General features: G+C 52.4%; 2 protein-coding genes across 5 annotated transcripts; one reads left to right on the top strand and one right to left on the bottom strand.

Annotated features, from left to right (window-relative positions):
* Nucleotides 1-8,984: 8,984 nt before the first annotated feature.
* On the top strand, nt 8,985-12,192 carry POLR1G (RNA polymerase I subunit G). Of its 2 annotated transcripts, none has more exons than XM_072980033.2 (3): nt 8,985-9,092; nt 9,955-10,093; nt 10,422-12,192. In XM_072980033.2, exons 1-3 carry the CDS (start codon nt 9,059-9,061, stop codon nt 11,698-11,700), a joined length of 1,452 nt encoding a protein of 483 aa, XP_072836134.2. In that variant the 5' UTR covers nt 8,985-9,058; the 3' UTR covers nt 11,701-12,192. The 2 variants fall into 2 exon arrangements, with proteins under 2 accessions (XP_072836134.2, XP_072836135.2); XM_072980034.2 differs by having other exon boundaries at nt 8,988-9,092; nt 9,958-10,093.
* Nucleotides 12,080-18,546, bottom strand: ERCC1 (ERCC excision repair 1, endonuclease non-catalytic subunit). Of its 3 annotated transcripts, none has more exons than XM_020787207.3 (10): nt 18,159-18,529; nt 17,137-17,298; nt 16,748-17,062; nt 16,066-16,169; nt 14,997-15,096; nt 14,528-14,604; nt 13,910-14,009; nt 13,256-13,327; nt 12,881-12,949; nt 12,080-12,371 (listed from the first exon to the last, which is right to left on the bottom strand). In XM_020787207.3, the coding sequence occupies exons 2-10, from the start codon at nt 17,224-17,226 to the stop codon at nt 12,318-12,320; spliced, it is 981 nt and encodes a 326-aa protein (XP_020642866.3). In that variant the 5' UTR covers nt 17,227-17,298; nt 18,159-18,529; the 3' UTR covers nt 12,080-12,317. The 3 variants fall into 3 exon arrangements, with proteins under 3 accessions (XP_020642866.3, XP_020642865.3, XP_020642867.3); XM_020787206.3 differs by having other exon boundaries at nt 17,137-17,237; nt 18,159-18,527; XM_020787208.3 differs by lacking the exon at nt 13,256-13,327 and having other exon boundaries at nt 17,137-17,237; nt 18,159-18,546.
* Between the last annotated feature and the right edge of the window lie 971 nt (nt 18,547-19,517).

Raw genomic sequence — 19,517 nt, 5'->3', positions numbered from 1 at the left:
GATCGGACAGAAGGTGGTCCGTTTGTTTCTTTTTCCCACGAAGGCCTCCGATGACTCCTGATAGCGCCAGCTTTGGTCGCTGGCCTTCCAGCCCCACTTTGGTGCCGACTGAGGCGCTTTCTCTCTTTCGCTGGACCAAAATGAGGCTCAGGCTGGCTCCAGAGTCCTCCACTGGCCAGGGTGGCTATGGAGGGTTGTCATACCAGACCTCCTCTAAGCCCTAGCAGTTGGACGGGAAGGCAGAAGGCCAGAGGCAAGATGGGTGGCAAGATTGGGCACTATAGGGTTGGCCCGCACATCGCCGGGCCCAACGAGCACGGCCTGGAGAGGGGGACCCCAACTGATCGTGGAAACAGCCGAAGTCTGGAAGTGCAAAGAACGTTTTGGCGAGTGGGGTCCAGTGCAAAAGTTCAGCCGCAAGAAGGAGCCAAGAGCGCAAGGGGTTGGGCGTCATGAAGCCAGTCAGGCCTGCCCAAGCCTCCACGTCCAGGACCAGAACCTTAGAAAAGTTACTTTTGGGGCACTTTAGCTAAACTCAGTTTTAAAACCCAGGTTCTGTTTCTGGAACTGGCGAACCTGCCGTGGAGAAGAGGGCGCTTTTGAGTGTTCATGTGCAAAATCACACTTAATGATTAATTTAATGCCTCAATAAACCTTGGGCTGAGAGCTTGTGGTTGGGCTGGAAACACCTCCTAGGCTGGCACACGGCTGGAAACCGGCTCAGGGCCCACGTGCGTGAGTGGCAGAGGGAGCAGAGTGGCCCTGCGAAATGTGACCCAGAGATGGAAGACCCATCAGGGAAGGACATCAGGGCCCATCATCCACAAGGAGCAGTACCTGGGCACCAGCAAACCCAAAGGCCCAATGCTGTCATGGTCCTCCTTGCTGGATCGAGATGTACTGCAACTCTGTTTTTACATGGGTGGTTGTTTTGCAGCTGGACCTATACATCTGCAAAAACAACTCTGTGCAAATCGGCACGCCCCCCCTTTGCCCTCTTTTCTGGTACCATGTTGTGGCCGCCGTGCGAGAAAGACACCGTGAGCTACACTCCAGATGTGAAACGCCACACCTGGAAGCATCACAGGGGAACAGCGCTATCTGTCTTGCCACTGGCCTGTTCTCAATGCCTCCGAGAACTTAGCGAGAAACACAAAAAACAGGCCAGCTCCGGGCTCCCCGCTCTTGGGATCCTTCCAGTCACGCGGCCACATCCCCTATCAATCCCTCTCGTGTCCTGACCTGTCCAGTTTGCCCTCCAGAAGTAAACACTGGCGGGAAAAAGCCGGGCCATTTATCCTGCAAGATGTAAACTCTCCTGATGGCTGAAGAATAGCGGCTGTCCGGGCCAGCCTCCTCTCCTGCCAACGCAGACGCCTCCCGGGACCACTTGGCCCTCCGCTGGTGTAAGGAAAGGAGCACTTGTCCTCACACATTTCCTAGAACACCGCCCCCCCCCCCCGTCCCATTGAAACAAAAAAAGTGCTGGGAAAAATTCTAGCTTTGTAAGTACATTGGGGCAATTTTCACAAACCGACAATTCTGAAAAGCACAGGACAAACCTTCACAAGAATATCAAACCTCTCTTTTCCTTATGATTTTTTTTTAACACCAAAAGAACTGGCTTACTTCATGTCGGAAAAAACTATTCTTAAATGTGAAAAGGTGGGAAAATGGAAATTTACACTCGTTTGCATTTCAAGTCCCCCCCCCCCCCGCTGCTTATTATATCCTCGTTGTGACGGGAGCAGCAAAGAGCCATGGAGGGCGCTGGAATCCTTACAGCCCCACTTCTAGCTTCCGAGGTTTTAATAGACGGTGGCCTACACACTGGCAAGCCAAGCCGAATAACAAAAGAGTAACAAATAAAGCAGAGAAGCTGAGGTCTGTCTTTTTCAACGGGTCAGGCAAAATCACATCTTACATGCTTCCCTACGTGCAATGAAATCTGCACATATGTACAGTGTTGATTAAGTTCTGCACCAGAAGCAATTGGGGACTGCAGGCTCAGCATCCATGCTGATGAACAAAACAATTGGAGATAATTAAAATCGTCAACTTCTGCTTAAGATGGAGCACCCCAAATGGAAATGTATAAGAAACAAGTGCTTGGGTTCTGATTGTGGCTAATGTCCTGTGGAAGGGAGTTCCACAGGCATTTGGGGGGGGGGAACCTTGTCTCTTGCTTTGCCCAGACCAAGACATTGGTCCTCACCTCTCCGAGGTTTTCTGTACCATTCGGGCAGGTGCCCATGGAGCAAACCGAGGCGGCTTCAAAACCAGCCCTCCGCCTGTAGCTGTCTGTCCGAGCACTAGACAGGAAAAGCAAGGCCTCTATAATTAACTGCCCCAGAAATGGCCTCTCTCTGGGGCCAGGCCAACTCCTCCTCTGGTCCGGAGGCTGCCAGGGAAACCGGTCACAGTCCCGGGGTGAGCGGTGGAAGGAATAAATCTAGAGATCCTGTCACGCCTGGGGGGGGGGGACAAGGGCAGGTTAGGCTAAGAGGGCGCCTGGTGGCCTCACGGGGAAGGCGCTGGCCCTTGGCATAAGGGTGCTGGGTGCTGGGGCTCAAGGGGGAACGGAAACACCCTGCTTTCCCACCCCTCCCTCCCCTCGAGGAGGGTGCCATAGAGGTTGAAGGGTCAACGGGTTGTTTGTTATCTCGGAAATGCGGGGGGGGGGGGGAGAAAATCCTCCAACTCAGAAGTGCATTTCCTTCAAAACAGATCCGCTGCCTGTGTAAAGGGGGATGAAATAGGGCAGCTCTCCCTGTGGGGAGGGAGCAGCCAAGCAAACACTGAATCTGGCCGGAGTCCGGTTGTGGACAAAGCTAGATTGGGACTCCTTTGCCTTCCACCCACCCCCCGTGGAGCCGCATTCTTTCCATCTCAGAGGCACAAACTCAGCTGTTGTGGCCTCCTGCTCTTTTTCTAAGCAAGCTGGCCAACATCAGCAGCTGCTGCCTCTGTGTGAGTGGAGCCGGTCACTAGTGAACACATAACGGCGGTTGGTTCGAGAAGCTTTTACTAATGGCTTCTTCACCAGCTTTGGTCGCCTCTCAGGAGCTGACAAGCAGGTATGACGTCTGTCACCTTTCGCCAGCAAAAGTGAAGGGCACTTTCTCTGTTTTACGCTGTAACTGGACAGAGTCTCTCGGCTCTGGAATGACACTGTGACGGTCCACGTAGGAGCTGTCCATTGCAAAAAGTCAAAATGCAGCAGACGTGACCACGAGAGGTGCAAGGAGATGCGGCTGCTCGCCTATGGTCTCCAGGCGACCAGACAAACCCGCAAAGCTTGGGGGAATTTGCTCTTGAAACCCCCGAGCCAGAAGGGCCACACTGCCTGAGGGATTCTGGGGGATGCAGTTCCAGAAACAACTTTTTCAAGCTCTGCAAAATGGTCCCCACAAGCTAGAAGAAAGGCAGCTCTTCTGCCCCCCTCCCCTGCCGAGCCCCCTCCAGGCCACTGAGTGGTCACAGGTGACTGACCAGCCAAGGAGTATTCAGGTAGATGGACAAAGTGTGACTGCAAAATCATTACCAGTTTGTCTTGCGCAACTGCAGGTCCCTGGCAAAAAGGACATGGGGGGGTGGGGGGGTGAGACGCCCCTGTAGGCGGCTCGTGAGCTTCTCAGTGGCATTAGCTGGCTATTGTAGGACTCAGGACCGTGGCTACGGTGCTCCTTGTTCTGATGCAGCCACCTGGCCCTTTGTATGCTTGACCTTCTTCTCTACAGGCTGGGCCACGTCCTGCAGCTCAGGCAGCACAGTCTCAAGGGTCTTGACCAGGCTCCCAACAGGAGTCTGTGGCAGAGGCGCCAATCCTTCGCCTAGTCTTAGCCTACCGCCTCTGGCAGGGAGAAAAGGTTATTTTAAGCTGCCTGGCACTCCCTGTAAAGGAGCAGTGCCGTCACCCTAACCCTGCTCTCGGTGAGTCAACCAGAAGGGGGCACAGCCTTGAGGCCAGGAATAAATCCTTCCTGACCCAACGCGGAAGGGTGCGGAGGGAAGGACAGACAAGCCGACGGACGGACGGACAGGAAATGCTGTGTAAGGACGCAGTTCTGACGTCGCTGTCGTCGTTGAGGAGCGGATAAGACGGATGGGTGGGGTGGGCATCTGATGGAGATGGGGAGCAAGGGGCCCAGCCAGGGCAGGGGGGGTGACGGCGACAGGGGAAGGAGCCTTCGCTGTTCTAGCCGCCTCGCGCTCCTGCCCTTCCCTCGCCACCAGGCCATGAGTCATGTTCGTCTTGGTCCTTTCCTCTTGGTGCTGAGCAGCCCAGCATTCCTCCTCCAGCAGCCTCACAAACACAGGAAGCGGCTTTCCGCGGAATCAGACCCTTGGCCCACTCTTGCCCCCCACTTGGGTCCACTCCGGCGGGAAGCAGCGCTCCTCCAGGCTCTCCTTCTAGAAGGGGCCCTCTTTTGTGCTCGCTGGAGGCCTCCCTCATAAGGGCAGACCCGGCCTGGCCAAGCTTAGCTTCCAAAACCAAGGTGGACACTTTCACCAGGTCGGTTCTCTGCACAGACCAAAGAAAGTGAACCAGACCTACCATGAGGTTGATCAGTGTCCATATCTGTTTATTTTCATCATAGGCAAGTTTGGATGTGAATAAGGTGTGCTCAGAAAAGTGACTCTTCTGGAACACAACTCCAACCCATTCCCCCCACACACACACACACACACTGGCACAGCCACAAGTTGTGAGAATCTGCAGGTTATCATCCTGGAAAGCCACCTTTCCGAGCCCCGCCACGTGCCACTTCTGGTCCTGAACACCAGTTGCCCTGAAGCCAACAGCCGGGCCACCCAAAGCCTTTGGGCTGAGCAGCTGCCTTTAGCCAGGCTAGTCTCGTCCTCGTTGCCTTTGGCCCCTTTCCCACCCTTCGTCCCCTTCAAGTTCGTTGAACGCAGGCATCGCCCCACCATCGATGCCCACGAAGGACAGAAAGCCTCTTCCTTCTCGCTTCATTAAAATAAGTTGCTTGCCCTCAACGGGACTCGAGTTTGCTCTAGAAGAAACCAGTGTCCGCCAGGAAGGGAACCAGCAAGCAGCCAAGGTGGGGCGGGAGGTGGAGAGGTTTATACTAAGTGTGTTTAAAAATGGAATTTGGGCCCATCGCTGTCCTTGGCTCACCTCGCCGCCAACGGGATGCTGGGGGCTTCCTCCAGACCCAGCCTTTCCCATCTCAAAACCTCAAAATAGGCAGCTGTTCCCGTTTCCTTGTTTTGTTCCTGTCTCCCAAGGAAGGTGTTGCGGCTTCAGCATCTGAAGAGGTTTGGGGTGAGGGGTGTGCGTGTGAAGCTTGCAGCCCTTCTCCGGAGTGGAGGGATGCCAGAATTCAAGGAAACCAAGCCCTGCCTGATGAGCTGGGGCAAATCGCAGGTCTGGGGCAGCAATCACGCCAGGCAGGGATCCACAAACCTCTACCCCCAACACGGCTTGAAGAAGTTCCAGGCCAAGATGCCAAAGCAGAACATCCACCGCCCGGCGTCCTGCCTGGTCTGGAGGGTGAAGCATTTTCCTCCCGGGTGGCAGAAAGCCAGACTGAACTGGGTGGAGGAAGAGGAGAAGCCATCAGATAAGAAACCAGGCATTTAGATGGAAAGGGTCATTTGGGTTGATCAGTTGGCTCATCGGCAAACCCATCTTAATCTGGCAGGGTGGGAGTTAAAAGCACGCCTGCTGTGGATGAAGGAGACTATTCCTGGCATGGCGAATTACTCAAATAGAAAGTGGAAAAAGATAATATTAAAGTTGGCCTTTTCTTTGTATTGTGAATGGCTGTTTGTGTTTATTTAATGCTGAGTTACAGTATTGCATGCTTCCTACGATATATATACAAAGTAACTATTGAGACACACACACACACACACACACACACACACACACACACACACACACACACACACACGTTCTCTAACTTCTTTCTTTGTTTATTATTTTGACTTCTATACTGCCCCACCCCTGCAAGAACTGTCTGGGTGGTTCACAACCCATCAAAACAAAATGATAGTTATACAAACAAACTGGGAAATGCAACAAACAGAATAGGATCAATAAAAACTCTGTCTCTAGCTGAATCAATAAAACCTGCATTTGAATAAATTAAATAAATTAAAAACAACCTTGAGTCTCCCCGGTGATCCTTTAGAGGAAGGACAGGGATAGGGGAAGCCGCTGAACCTCTAAAAGGTGGGTGGGTGTGGAGATGTCGGCTCTTTCTATTGTATCATTGCCTTGACAAGCTTATTTGAGGGACTCTTAGTGAGTTTGCCACTGGCACCTCATCCCAGGACACAGAAGGGTTCACCAGCCTAGGCTAATAATGCAACTTCAATTGTGGGAAGACATACACGGGAACAGATGCTTTGAACTTGTTCACTCTCTTTCCCCTTTCTAAATTGCTTCATTGCACAAGTCCTCAAAGGCAAGGTGATAAGCTGCAGTGTATTTAAAAGAACATGGGAAAAGGTTATGTGCCCCCCACAACCCAGATTACACCAATGTAAGAGTGGCTGATCTCTTTGACTGGATTACACAAAAAAGTAAAACAGCAAACTTTCATGGAGAAATCTCACTTCATCAGGCTAAGCACCACCACTTCAAGGAGAGTGTCCGGATTCCTTCTCTACAAAGCTCAGATGCAGCCCCTGGCATTCTGCGTGGTAAGAAGCAAACGCCCAGTAAGACAGACGGGAGAGGAGGGACGTTGCACAACCAGCAGTGAAAACTGATCCCAAGTATTCTGTAACAAAACAAACCGACAATGGCAGGGTGGGAGGGGGAGAGGAGAGCCATGGCGGCCGCCACCAAGGGCAGAGACCTCCCAGGGGAGATGCCAGTGACCCCAGGCCTTGCTAACTCCCTGCAAAAGCAGGAAGACATTCCAGCAGGAGGGCGAGCAGATCGCCAGAAACCCACAAGCTTCATCCCAGTGCCAAACCACATGTGGGACCTTGAGGCTGGCCTGGAGAGAAAATGGTTCACTTGCAAAGCAGACACGGCCTTCTCAAAGCTATCCTGCAAGTGCCAGTACAAATATTTCATAGTCGGGAAAAGTTACCGGGGGGGGGGGGAGTGTCACACACTCTGCCAAGAGAGAGAGATGGCTTTTGTAAGCCTGTGGTACATCGCAATTGTCCATAAAATGATGTGCAGGCCAAGAATGCTACGAATCCTCACCATGGAGCAAGCCACATGGGCCAAAGGCCAGCCTCATCAGACATCCTGCTTGAATCTGATAAAAACCAACAAGTTTTGGGATCAGGACAGGCAACAGAGAGTATCTCTTAATGAAGCTGTGCAAACTCTTAGGAAAATTGCAGCTGGAGATGAGAGGCAGCCCCCTTTTCTTTCTTTTTAGGAAGAAAGCAGAGCATGCCTGTTCTCTTAGGGCAGATAAACAAGAGTGAATACGGATTAGCGCTAAACCGCAGGTGCTTCCTCCGAGGTACAGATTCAGAATCAGAAATGATCTGTTTCTAATTGAAACGGAATCCACAGCACTCTCTGCTCAGGCAAGAAATGCTGGTTGAGGTGCCCCAGTGTGTCCTGCTGATGAGCCTCCTGTCTGGGTGCTGCTGCCTGTGGACGATGGGCAGCCCTGATCTGCCCCTTTCTTATGGTTCTGGAGGGGACACCCCTTCAAAATAAGGAGTGGTGGTAACCCTTTGAGGTTGCTACTGCTGAAAGAGGGCCGCTGAAGAGAGTGGTCTCCTTGTGGGCGAGGGGGAGCAGCTGGCAGCCCTCCACCTGCTTCCCTCTATCCGGTTCCACTGGCCAGGCACAGGTGATGGCACATGTAGTTAAACAACCTGCAGGATACTTTTCGCCCTGATTCTGAGCATCCTTGGACCACCGTATTGACCACTGTGGGAGACCCGACACTAGAACAGACAGGCCCATTCTAGGAGCCTCCAATCCCCCCCCCCCAAAAGTGCTCCTCTGTTCATGCTGTTTGGGAGTGATGGACACTGTAGTCCAAAAAAAAAAGGCACCAACCTGAAAAAAAGCCGTTCCCAGATTAGCTGCCTGTCTAAACTTCCTTATTTTGTGCCTGGCTCCTGGAAATCGCCTGCCTCTCCCAGTGAATCCTGTCAACGGAACCTCTGGTGAGAACGGGCGCCGCTGGTTGCCCCGAATCCCTTCGGGCTGCAAGAGGCGCGGCGTCGCTGCGAAGGGCCTTCCCCGGACACGGAGCAGCAGCAGCAGCCGCGGCGGCCTCAGAGCGACCCCCAGGGACGTCGGGCAGAATTGCAGAGGCGGCTTTTGCTTTGGAAGGGCAAAGTTTAGAAAAGTTACATTTTTGGACCGCAAGTCCCAGGATGCCCCCCCCCCAACGAGCCTGGCCAAAGCGTCTCATAGGCTCGGCTGTCGTCCAAAACTACCGCTCTGGGGAGGGTCCCTCAGCGGCTCGAGTCTTTGCCCGTCTACTAGGGAGTAGAGCCCTTGGATTGCAACGGGGTTTTTCGCCCCCTACGCAAATGTCCGGAGCACTTCTCCCTTGCCCCCCTTTCCTTCCCCCCCCTCAGCATAATGGCCCCCCTCCCTGGTGGTGAAATCTAAGAAAAGTTCCTTTTCTGGACAACAACTCCCAGAAAATGCTCCACAGCCAACCAGCTTTTGCTTCAAAAGGGAACTTTTGCAAACTCTGCCTCCATTTCTATCCATTTCAATGGACGAAATAGCCAAAATTCAACTGTCTGCCCAACTTTCCCCAGCTCCGTCTCACGCAGGGCCCAGAATCAATCAGTTTCTCAGCTTTTGAACCAAAACAGGCGTTAATTAACTATCCCTGCCCCCCAAATTCTGATCGGCTCACAGAAATAAAAAAGCATCAATGCTAGCCACTACTCCCCTTTAAAGGTGGAGACGGAACCAACCATAGTGGTTCGAGGGGGGGGGAAGAGCCGCTGACGTCAGCTGGAGGGCATGCGCAGAAGGCGCAGCGACTTTTCTGCGCCCCCCCCGATGTCCGGAGTGGAACGGTCCAGGAGGAGAAGCAGGAAGTGGCCCGTGCAAGGGGGGGACCCACGTGGAGAGGCAGGCATGGAGGCGCTCGGCCGGCGGGCGGCCCCGGAGGGTGAGTTGGGCTGGGGGGGGGGATGGCGGGCTGCCCGTTGCCCCGTTCCCCTCCCTTGAGTGTATTTATTGTAGGACGGCTGGGCCGGGCTGTGAGGGTGCGGGGGGGGGGCTGGGTCGAGGGCATCTCGGGGGCTAGGCGTCCTGGGGGTGTCCGAATAGAACCTCCCTCTCCAGGAGCATCTTGGGGTGGAGAAGGGCAGACGGGGGGGGGGGAAGACCCCAAGAGGTGGCCAGGAGCCCTCGTAGCAGCCGACCTCCTCCAGGTTTACTGAGGTTATTCTGGGCGTTCTATGTGTGGGATCATGGGAGTTGTAGTCCACCCCATGTGGAGGGGAATGACCTCTGGTGGCCTGCTGAGAATGAGGAAGATCGTGGCTGAACGATGGAGCCTCTTGCAGCCCAGCTGTAAACTTAGAAGGACTTTCTGAGTCAGTGGCATTTTTTAAGGGAAACGTTGTTTGGGTGCATTAAAAAACAAACGCACACGAGCTCTTGGACCAGCTTGGACCAAGGGCGTCCCTAGATTTAAAGGCAGCTTCGCATAGCTTTGTTCAGGTGCTCTGTGGACCAACCTGGAGGGCAAGCCGGGGGGGGGGGTGCTGCTCTCACTAACTGGACAGCAGGGTAGAAAACTGTAAAGAGAGCTTTGGATACAGCATCTTTTCCAATAAAGATCTATTAAGGAGCACATCTAGTGTAGGAGAGTTTGGGAAGCTGAACTCAAAATGAGCAGAATAACCCCTTTTGTTGGAGGTTCTGATTGTGCTCATGAGATGGAAAGCCCCCCCCCCCCAGGAGTTTTATTGTTGGAGTTTGTGGCTACCTTCTCTGATCATCACCTCCTGTTTTCTTCACTTCAGCAGCCCCACGTTTTGAGTGCCCTGGGGATTTCTCAGCCGTCCCCTTTGCTCCTGGGCCGCCTTTCTCCCCAGAGATGCTGCAGGATCCCACAAAGCAGCTTTTGCTGATCAGAGCCCCAGCTAACTTCAGTCCAGAAAGGTAGGAGAGTATGACTTTGTGTGTCGGGGGGGCAGTAGGAAATGGGGGTAGGGGACAGACATCCAGTCACATTGGATGCCCCAAATAAAGGGGAGTGGATGAGGCCATGCCTGGGACGGAACTGTGACTTTGGGCTTGATGGACACCCGTCATGCTCCTGGGGAACCTACATGGAGCATCACTGCTTCTGCAGAATTGTTTCAGGGTTCAGCTTGGCTTGTAGTAGCAGCAGTATCCGCAAGCGTGTGATGTGGGGAGGTGGTTTAGAGAGAATATCCATTTTGCTTTATGGATCACAGCCAGCGCTCACCCTGCTTCTTCCCTCCAGCCTCAACGGCCATCTCGTGCCCCTGTCGGGCTTGCAAACTTTGAAGGTGCAGCAGCCGGACAGGACATACAAGCTCTACGGCATCCAGGCGACTCCAGGGGAATTGAGCAGCTGTGCCTGCTTGCTCGCCCCTTCGGACCACCGGGGACAAATCGGTTGCGCCCCGCCCTTTGCTGGATCCCTGAGCGTATGGGAAAGATTTGGGGACACCAGTGCCAACCAGATCCTCCTCCCCGTAGCAAACAGGCTAGCGCCCCAGATCCCAGAAGGCCTGAAGCAGCGTTTCCTGCCTTTTGGGGGACAACTAAAAAGGCCTCTCCCTCCTTCACGCACGAGAGATGCAGAGACGCCTCCCCGGAAGAAGAAAAAGAAGAAGAAACGACAGCTTTATACGATGGGATATTTGGGGGATCCAGAAGAGCAGCAGCCCCCAGTGGGCAGAGACCTGGAGGCATCATTTGGGGAATCCACAGCATCTTTGGAAGGAGGAACAAGCCACCGGCGGGAAGAGGAGCAGCAGGAGAAGAGGACAGTGGCAGAGGGGGGTGAGGTGCTTGGCCTGTCTGGTGCCGTGGAAGAGCTGCCCGAGCAGGAGACCCAGGCCAGCAGCAGCTGGGTGGCTTCTTCGCAAGACAGTTTTTTCTCAGGGGAGGCAGAGGAGCTGAGCCACAGGATCAAGAAGAAGAAGAAGAAACACAAAGAGGAGGTCGTGGAGAACAAAGACCCACTGCCTGACCTCAACTCAGCCAACCGACAGTCTGAAGATGAGCCCCAGCGGCAGGGGCAGCTGGAGCCCCAGGCAGAGGGAAACGGTGACCCAGGGGTAGAGGGACTAGTCCAGCACAAGCATAAGAAGAAAAAGAAGCATCAAGAAGACGCTGTGCCGGCACAGGCGGACCTCTCCTCCCCTAAGGAAGAGGCTGGGAAAGACCCGTGGGAGGGAAGTGGACTGGGGAATGTGGTGGACGGCAGCCTGGATTTAACAGAAGAGGGCCCTGGGGGAGAGCTCCCAGGCCACAAGTCCAAGAAGAAGAAAAAGAAGAAGGAGAAGGTGGAGGAGGGGGAGCAGCAGCAGCAGCAGCCTTTGGGACAGGAGGCGGGCCCGGTGTTGCTGGAGCTCATTGCTGTCAAGCAGGAGCAGACGGGTTGGGATGAACTAGACGCTGCCTCTGGAGAAGGCATAGGAAGGACTGACTCTCTTGAACTCAGCCTGGAGGTGCCAGTCCAGAAGCACAAGAAAAAGAAGAAGAAAAAGGAGCAGGAGAGCGAGGCTCCTTAGGAGAGGACTGATTTCCTGAGCAGGAATTCCCAGGAATTATTCTACATTTCCAGACTGGGCTGTTTTGCTTTGGGGAGCACCAGCTCCGCTCCCATTTTATGCAAGGAAGCACCCACCCCCACCGGCACTCCAGGGCCCTGGAAGAACTCCCTGGTCAGCTTATCTGCTTCGTTCTCACTGTGCCGGGCAGTGTGGAGGGGGTGCCGGCCCCAGCCAGCAGGAAAGCCCATTTGCACGGCTTCTGCTTTTACCAGCTGTGCCTCTAATAAAGGAACGAAGAACTGGAAAGGGTGAAGCAGGGACCCAGGTTTCTCTCAAGGTCTTTCTTGGTTTAAGGGCTGCTCCTGCCCAAGAGCTGTTGGAATCATAAGTGGCTACCTTGTTGTTCTTGGTGCCTCCTGGTATATTTTATTTAATGCATTAACTGGTGGATTAGGTAGGGAGAGGGTCATAGAGGCGGAACAAAATAAAGCTTAGGTTCTCTACCAAGAAGGCTCTGTTCTCTGCTGGGTTTCCGAAGGTCAGTGGAAGCAGGTGGGCAGCCATCCAATGCATTTGTGCATAGTCTGTGCACAAAGGATTTTTCCCCTCCATCTCCTGCTCGTGGTGGCCTCAGTTTACTTGGGACCTTTGAGAAATGGCTGGTGTAGGACATCATACAGTCTCTTGGCCTGGAGGGAAGAAGGGCAAGTGAGAATCACCATCAGGTCATGGGGATGGGAAACAGATCTTTAGGGTTTCCAAAGAGGCTGCCCCATAGTTATCTCTAAGTGTTGGCCATCCTTGGACAGTGCCAATGAGATGCCTCTTCTGGGCCTGCTTTGCTCCATACGGCAGAGAGTCCACAGGTCTGCCACCTTCTTAACAGCCCCAGCATCTGTCAAAAGTCTGGGGGTTCAGTTTCCCCCACTGAAGTTCCCAGATCTCCCACACCTGCCTGACCGAATCTGTGGGACCCGCGGGTACAAGCTCTGCAAATAACACAGCTGGGAAATGCTGCTGAGCCTGCTGACCCAGCCTGGCCTTGTGCTGGCAGACATGCATTCCACTTTTGCCCCTTTGGTCAACAATCCAAGGCCTTTGCAGTAATAGCTGGGAGACTTTTAAAGGACAAGGAAAAACCTCCAGCCTAAGCCACTTCGCCAAATAACATGCAGGCTACACGGCCTTCCTCACTTACCTTTTGGGGCCCAATCCCTGGGCATAGGGATAAGTCTTCCTTCGATGCTTGGACAACGTTGGCAAGAGACTGCAAAACAAGAGAAGGCTTTTAAGATTAAGCAGGGCCAGAAAGAGAAAGCTAAGCAGATGTGAGAGGGGAGCAGCTAAAGAGACAAATAAGGATCTTTGAAAGAGAATGGGATGGCAATTGGGACACAGGTGTTCACAGCAGGGCTTTTACTTGTGCGCAGGCTTATCCCGAGAACATCTTTTCTACTCCAAAGCTCAAAGAGAAGGTTTCAGGGAAACTGCAGGCAAGCTGAGAATAAGACCTGAAATGTGTGCTTTTCAAAGGCCCTCCCTCCCATCGCTCTAGCAGAGAGAGGTGACTCACTCCGAAGGTAGACAGCAGGCTCAGTGTGTCTGTCTTGTTCACGGATTTCACGCTGGTCAGGCAGTCCGTCATCTGGAACAAGAGAATGAGGCAGCTGCCGCATCCGACCTCCAGCCAAGAACACTTCTTGACCATTAGGAGGCTGGATTGGTTTATCAAACTTCAGAGGGAGGGACAAGCCGTGTGTCACATCTCGGGTTTAAGCAGGCCCAGTGAATGTGCACAAGGGAGCTTGTGTTAGATGTGAGATCCACCTTAGATGCAAGGCGCTGTCTGGGGATGCAAGGGCAGACAACTTTGGCCCTCACAGGGTTTGGGAGCCGCACTGGCTATTGCTGCTGGAAGTTTTTGGACCAGAAGCACCTGGGAGGCCACAGAGGCCCCTCTTTAAGGACACTGTCTTCAGTCTTGAAGAGCGAACAAGTACGTTGTCTCCTGCCATTTCCCTCCAAGTGGGGAGGCTTTCAGGGTAACTGGTAATAAATATTGCCCGCTTGTGACCAAACTGGTGACACCAAGAGGGTTAAGGGTCTGGCCAGGGTGTGAGTGAGCGGAAACTGGAGAGAAGGCAGGATACAAATGTTAAAGAATGGAGCTGTTTGCTGTTGAACAAAGTCTGATCCCATCAGGCAACTTGGGGTGGCAAGCTCTTACCCTTGATAGGTAGTCTTGATCAATTTTCTCCTTCAACATATCTGCTGGTTTCTGCTCATAGGCTTTGTATGTTTCCAGGTAGCGGCCAGCTTCCTCTGGACTAAAGGTAGGAAAGGAGAAACCCAAGGTTGATTTTAGAGGCCCCTGAGCAAAGACCCAGGAGAAGCCGCTCCAAATACCACTCCGAGAAATGTTTTAGGCTTAGAAATTATATTACTTTGGTCTGGCTGTTAGGTTCAGACATCTGCAGTCCCCAACTACAGAGGTTCTCAACCTTGGGGAACCCTGGTGTTCTTGGACCGAGACTCCCTGAAACCTCAGCCAAGCCCAGCTGGTGGCAGAGGCTTCTTGGAACTGTACAGATAGATGACCTTTTAGTTGGTTGTTCTGGGTTTTTCGGGCTCTTTGGCCGTGTTCTGAAGGTTGTTCTTCCTAACGTTTCGCCAGTCTCTGTGGCCATGGGCATCTTCAGAGGACAGCACTCTGGCCACAGAGACTGGCGAAACGTTGGGAAGAACAACCTTCAGAACACAGCTAAAGAGCCCGAAAACCCCACAACAACCATTAGATCCCGGCCGTGAAAGCCTTCGCGAATACATTGACTTTTTAGTTGCTCACCTCCAGGCCAAGATAAGGGTGCAGTCAGCAAGGATGCAGATCTTTGCGAGCTCTTTGAGTGCCTGCTGCGGGTCTTTCTGAAAGAAGCAAGGAAGGATTTGGTAAGCTGAGCCCACCAAGGCTGGAAGGACCATCTGTGGCAGAGAATGAGGGAATCAAAAAGGAATTGCAGCATGAGAGTGGATCAGGACCACAAGCAACTCCTTAGGTCCTGCCCTTTCCTCCCCACTACAGGGGCCAACCAGATGCTTTGTGGAAGAAGTCCACAAGCACCCCATGAAAGAAACGGCCTTCTACTACTGACCCACCCAGTGCATGCCCGCTGACTTCCCAGCAGAGTGGAAGACCCAAAGCAGCCCACGTGGCCCAGGGTTCAGAGTGTTGTTCTGAGAAGACAGGGCGTAAGCAGCCTGTGAGCTGCTAGTCGGAGGCCGGGGAGGGAGAGGTTCCTTGCAAGCTGGCCTCTTACCACGTCAACCTGCAGCAAGAGAACCTGCAGCATGTACGTCTTGCCCAGGTTACGCAGCCTTTCATGGATGTAGTTTGGGTTCAGGTTATGGTACCGGAGGCTGTGTGTGGAGAAGAGTAAGAGTACAGTGAGTTGTGGGGCATATTTTTCCCCCTGAAGGGACAGTGGCCGAAAAGAGGCAGCTACTAGGCCCATTCAATCTTTGCACTCGACAAATCACAAAGTGCAGATGCTCAAACAAACAAAAGTCCCACTGTTTGCTGACTCAGACGGGTGAGACATTCGCTTATTCCAGCATTAACACTGTCGAGGGTGAGGTGAATAAGCCAGTGTTTGCGCACAAGCCCTTTTAACTCCAATATGGAGCTGTGTAACACCGGCTTCTCTTCAGATCTCTCTTATCTCTTCTGCCTCTACTGTGAGCGCTTGAAAGGATCTTCATCTCTATATGTGGCTAAAACTAGTAATTGCCTGTCTGACTACAGGCCTCGCCAGCCATTATCAAGAGTTCCTGCTGAGGAGGCATCACAGAATGTTCACCAACATTCTAACTGCTCAGAGGGGAAGCTCCCCACAACAGAAGGGGGGCAGTACAAGACACTAAATGTGGCAGCTGTAGCATTTTGTGAGGATTGGAGAGAAAAAAGATGTCGGGGTTCCATTTTGAAGCTCCCACTATCATATGCAGATAGGAGATTTTAACCCTTTTTCTGCTAAGATCCTACATGCTCTACATGCTGTCCTCTGCAAAAAAGAAAAGGGAATAAGTGCCACAAACTCCTTTGGAAAGAAAAATATCTCAGACAGTGCTTCCAGCAATGCATGTAACTATGTATGGTTAAGCCTTCAGGGCCTAGCAAGTGGAGACAGATGCGTACACTTGGTCAAAACAATACAGACAGGAATGCTATGATGTAGGGAGCCGGCAGGCTGGAAGCAAGCCACAGAGCAGTCAGTGAGCCAAATTTTATACGTTTAATTGAGTCAAACTGAGTGCATGTGCATGCGAGAGAGGGAGGAAGATGGAAACTGAGATGAGAGAAATATTTTGTGTGAATTCTCTCCTCACCTTAAGAAAAGTGCGCAGGTACTTTGGCCCAACACATAATCTGGGACAATCTCGCCAAATTCCCAGGGCACGTTGCGAACAAACTTCAGAATGGGGTTTCCCCTCTGAGGAAAGAAAGAATCAAGGTGGAGGGGCTTCCAGTACAAAGACCACTGAAGGAAGCCACAGGGGACTCCTGAGAAAGAGCGAGCCAAAAGCCAGGGGCTGAATATGCAATCCATTAAGGCTAGAGTGGTCGAAATGACTAGATAGGCGGGGTATAAATACAATAAATAAATAAAAATAAATAAATAGAGTGAGAATATATAATGAGAATATAATGACCCAAAGCAAGGTGCCATCAACTAGTTTGGTTTGCCAGTTGCAACCTCCTTACTAGAAGGTTAGGCAGGTTAGACCATTTCAATAAGGCCAGCAGAAATAATGAGGAGTTTTGTGGCACATGTAGGATTAATACATTTCTTTAGCACCTAGACTTTTGTGCACCGGAGCCGACATCGTCAGTTGCACAGAACTTAGGCCAAGTGAAGTGTGTTAGTCATCCAGATGCCACACAAGGCTCTTTGCTGTAACCCAGCTAGCTCTGGAAATGCCAGCGGAATTGCCCAAATTGGGGGGGGGGGAGGGGAGCCCCAGACAGGAGGAGCTGTTTTCTGCCCCTCTCTGCCCAGTCCTGCCTCACCTGACGGGGACTAACAATGATGCTGTTATGCTTGGCACCGGGCTTCGGGGCTGGGTTTGAAGGAGGGCCCTTGTCTTCTGCTGCGCTGGTCTTCCCTAGGGTGCTCCTGTTCTCGTCGGATGGTGGGGCCACTTCTTTGAGGGCAGTTGTTGCTGGTACTGTGGCAGCCGCCGCTCCTTGTTTCAGTGGGGGAGCAGAAGAAGTGCCTGCTTGTCCCACAATGTAATCCGCGTAAGAGACAGCCTCTGATCTGGCCGGAGCACTGGGGACCTGTGAAGGCCCTGAAGCTGAAGACGGTTTAAAGAGCAGTTTCACCTGGAAAAGGGTGAATATTCAGCCACCACGTCCCTTATTCAGTAAGAGTCCCTCCCAAAACAACTATTTGAAACCTGTTGTGCCGGGGCCACGTCTTCATCCGGTATCTTCACTGTGAACTTCCTCCTCCCTTCTGGGGCCTTCTTGGCTGCTTCAGGCTCCATTTTTCTCTTTGCTGGCAAATGGAAAGAATGTCCATCTCAGAACGAGGCTCTGTCTCTCTGAGGCAGCTGCTCCTGCAAACCAGGCGAGTTGCCACAGGATTACAGACCGGTTTGTAACTTGGTGGCAGCTCACCTGGTTTCAGGAGCCACTGCCTAAAAGCTAGCCCAGCGTCAATCCAGGCCTTTCCAAAGGCTGCTGAAAGCCAGCAGGGGAACCCACCCGGTTACCATTTTGCATGGCTTCTCGTTCTGCAAAAGGGACCGAAGCGCTGGACAAGCTCAAGACATAGAACAACAGGGTGACACATGTGGAAACCTCCACATACCCTAGCTTTCAGGAAAAACCCTAATCGGGGCTTAAATGGGAAATGCCCCGTGCATGCCACATGGAAGAAGGAAAATCAACTATTAAACAAATGAATGTATGGCAAATGCAGCTGACATCACAGGACAGAGGGAAGAAGACCGACTGGATAAATTTGATTATGATGATGCTACTTTTCTCCAAATAAGGGACCACCGGGAGCTACTCCTGTCCCACTGGCATAGATGGCTTGGAGAAATATAGATACTGTGTGTGTGTGTGTGTGTGTGTGTGTGCACTTAAAAATGTGAACTGCAGGTTCCTTGGGGCAGAGACCTGGCCAAGGACTGATTACAGGTGACTTTCTTGCACTACAATTCCCAGAACTCCCCAGTCTCCACAAGCATTGCCTAGGGGTTTATGGGAGTCGTAGTCCAGAGACGTAATTTTTTCAGAGTCCTGGTTATTTCTTATTGCCATCAGAGGAAGCGGGTCAGGGAGTGAGACCCCCCTCCTCTGAGCCGGAAGGGGCCGGCATCACCATAGCAACGGAGGGAGGGGGGGGAAACGAGGAGAAAGAACTCTGCTGCCTGATTGGTTGCATTAACAGCCAATGGCGATTACGTACCTGCCTCTGGCGCCTGCGCATTAGGTCTTGGGCGTTGGGGCCCGTCCTCCTTCGCGGGTAGGGCCCTCCGATGAAGCGAACCTCGGCCACTCGGTGGCGGCGGCGGCGGTACTTCTGCCGCCACGTAGTCAAGGCCAGTAACGGAGGCTGTAAGGACGCAGCGGAAGACGAGACGCCATGCCGCGCCTTCCAGGCCTTGTTAAGGGACCCGGATGTGCCGCAAGCCGGAAGGGCCCTTCTAGACTTAGAGACTCTATGCTCCTGCCGGATTGGGCACCCGGGCGCAGCTAGAGCGGACCCATTCCCTCTCTATGGTCGAGCCTTCGAAAGTCGCGGGACCAGGGAAAGCGAAGTCGGCCTCTAAATTTAAGACCTTATTTCCCTGACTTGTAGAGCTTTAAAGCCAGCGCCCCGCTAGGTGTGTTTAAATAGTAAGTGACGTAAAGTAGGCCAGGTCAATCCGCTTCCGGTTTGCAGCCAGAACGTCTCTTTGGGCCGGCGCAGGGAGGGCCCTTCTATCCCCAAACGTCTATGGTGGTTGGAAAGATGGAGGCTTGGCCTCCATTTTGCCAGCTCTCTTCTATCCGCAGCTTCCTTTGTGGGCGCATCCAGCGCATGCGCCAAAAGGGAGCAAACCGGAGTATGTACGTACAGTACATATAAATCCTGATCTAGCTCAACAGCTCCCCCTACTGTGCCTAGTACTGTCGGCCCCTTCCAGGAAGCCTGAATAAAGTCATATATTTTCTTTTGTTCTCTGGTATAAAGCCAGAGTTTAATTTCTTTTGCACTGTATTTTTACTAATCAGAACCATGTGTTTTTTTTAAAATAATTCGCATCTAGGATCACAGAGAAGGGCAGCGGAGTTCAAGCGCTCAATAATTTTCTGATTTGCTCACTAGGCCACCACTATCAGCAACAGAGGATATTGTATGGCTAGGAAATAATCAAGCCAGCTTAGATTTACGTAAACCAAGATTTTACTCCCGCCTTAAGGTCCTAGTAACTTCTAATCAGAGGAGCCAAGATTCTGTGTCCGAAACCACAGTCTGTCCAATAAACACTGTATATGCTTTACAAGCTGGTACTCAAGAAACGACGTAACTATCCTCCCCATTCCTTTCTCCTCTCCTAAATCAATTCCTTTTTTATATTGGAATTTCGGCTTTGGTGCCTTTTAAAAGACAGCATCTCCCTAAATCATCTCTAAGGGAAGGGCTGTAGGATTGCAAGACCACTCTTGTTCTAAAGCAATGTCACTTTTGTTGTTCTGTGATTCTGGGCAAGAACATCCAAACCGTCCAGTTAATTTCTTCTTGGTGAGGCCTCTCCTGAGGAGAAGGAAAGTGATTTATATA

This window comes from Pogona vitticeps, chromosome 9 (genome assembly GCF_051106095.1).
Source record: "Pogona vitticeps strain Pit_001003342236 chromosome 9, PviZW2.1, whole genome shotgun sequence".
NCBI lineage: Eukaryota > Metazoa > Chordata > Lepidosauria > Squamata > Agamidae > Pogona > Pogona vitticeps.
Note: the sequence above shows the minus strand (reverse complement) of the source record. Positions and strands in the feature narration are given on the sequence as shown.

Coding starts and splice junctions, on each gene's coding strand:
- POLR1G (XM_072980033.2), top strand. CDS start 9,059: ATGGAGGCGCTCGGCCGGCGGGCGGCCCCGGAGG. Junction 9,093..9,954: donor CCGGCGGGCGGCCCCGGAGG/GTGAGTTGGGCT, acceptor TCTTCACTTCAG/CAGCCCCACGTTTTGAGTGC. Junction 10,094..10,421: donor GCTAACTTCAGTCCAGAAAG/GTAGGAGAGTAT, acceptor TCTTCCCTCCAG/CCTCAACGGCCATCTCGTGC.
- ERCC1 (XM_020787207.3), bottom strand. CDS start 17,226: ATGGAGCCTGAAGCAGCCAAGAAGGCCCCAGAAGGGAGGAGGAAGTTC. Junction 14,605..14,996: donor TCTTGCTGCAGGTTGACGTG/GTAAGAGGCCAG, acceptor TGCTTCTTTCAG/AAAGACCCGCAGCAGGCACT. Junction 13,328..13,909: donor ATCAAGACTACCTATCAAGG/GTAAGAGCTTGC, acceptor CTCTTGTTCCAG/ATGACGGACTGCCTGACCAG.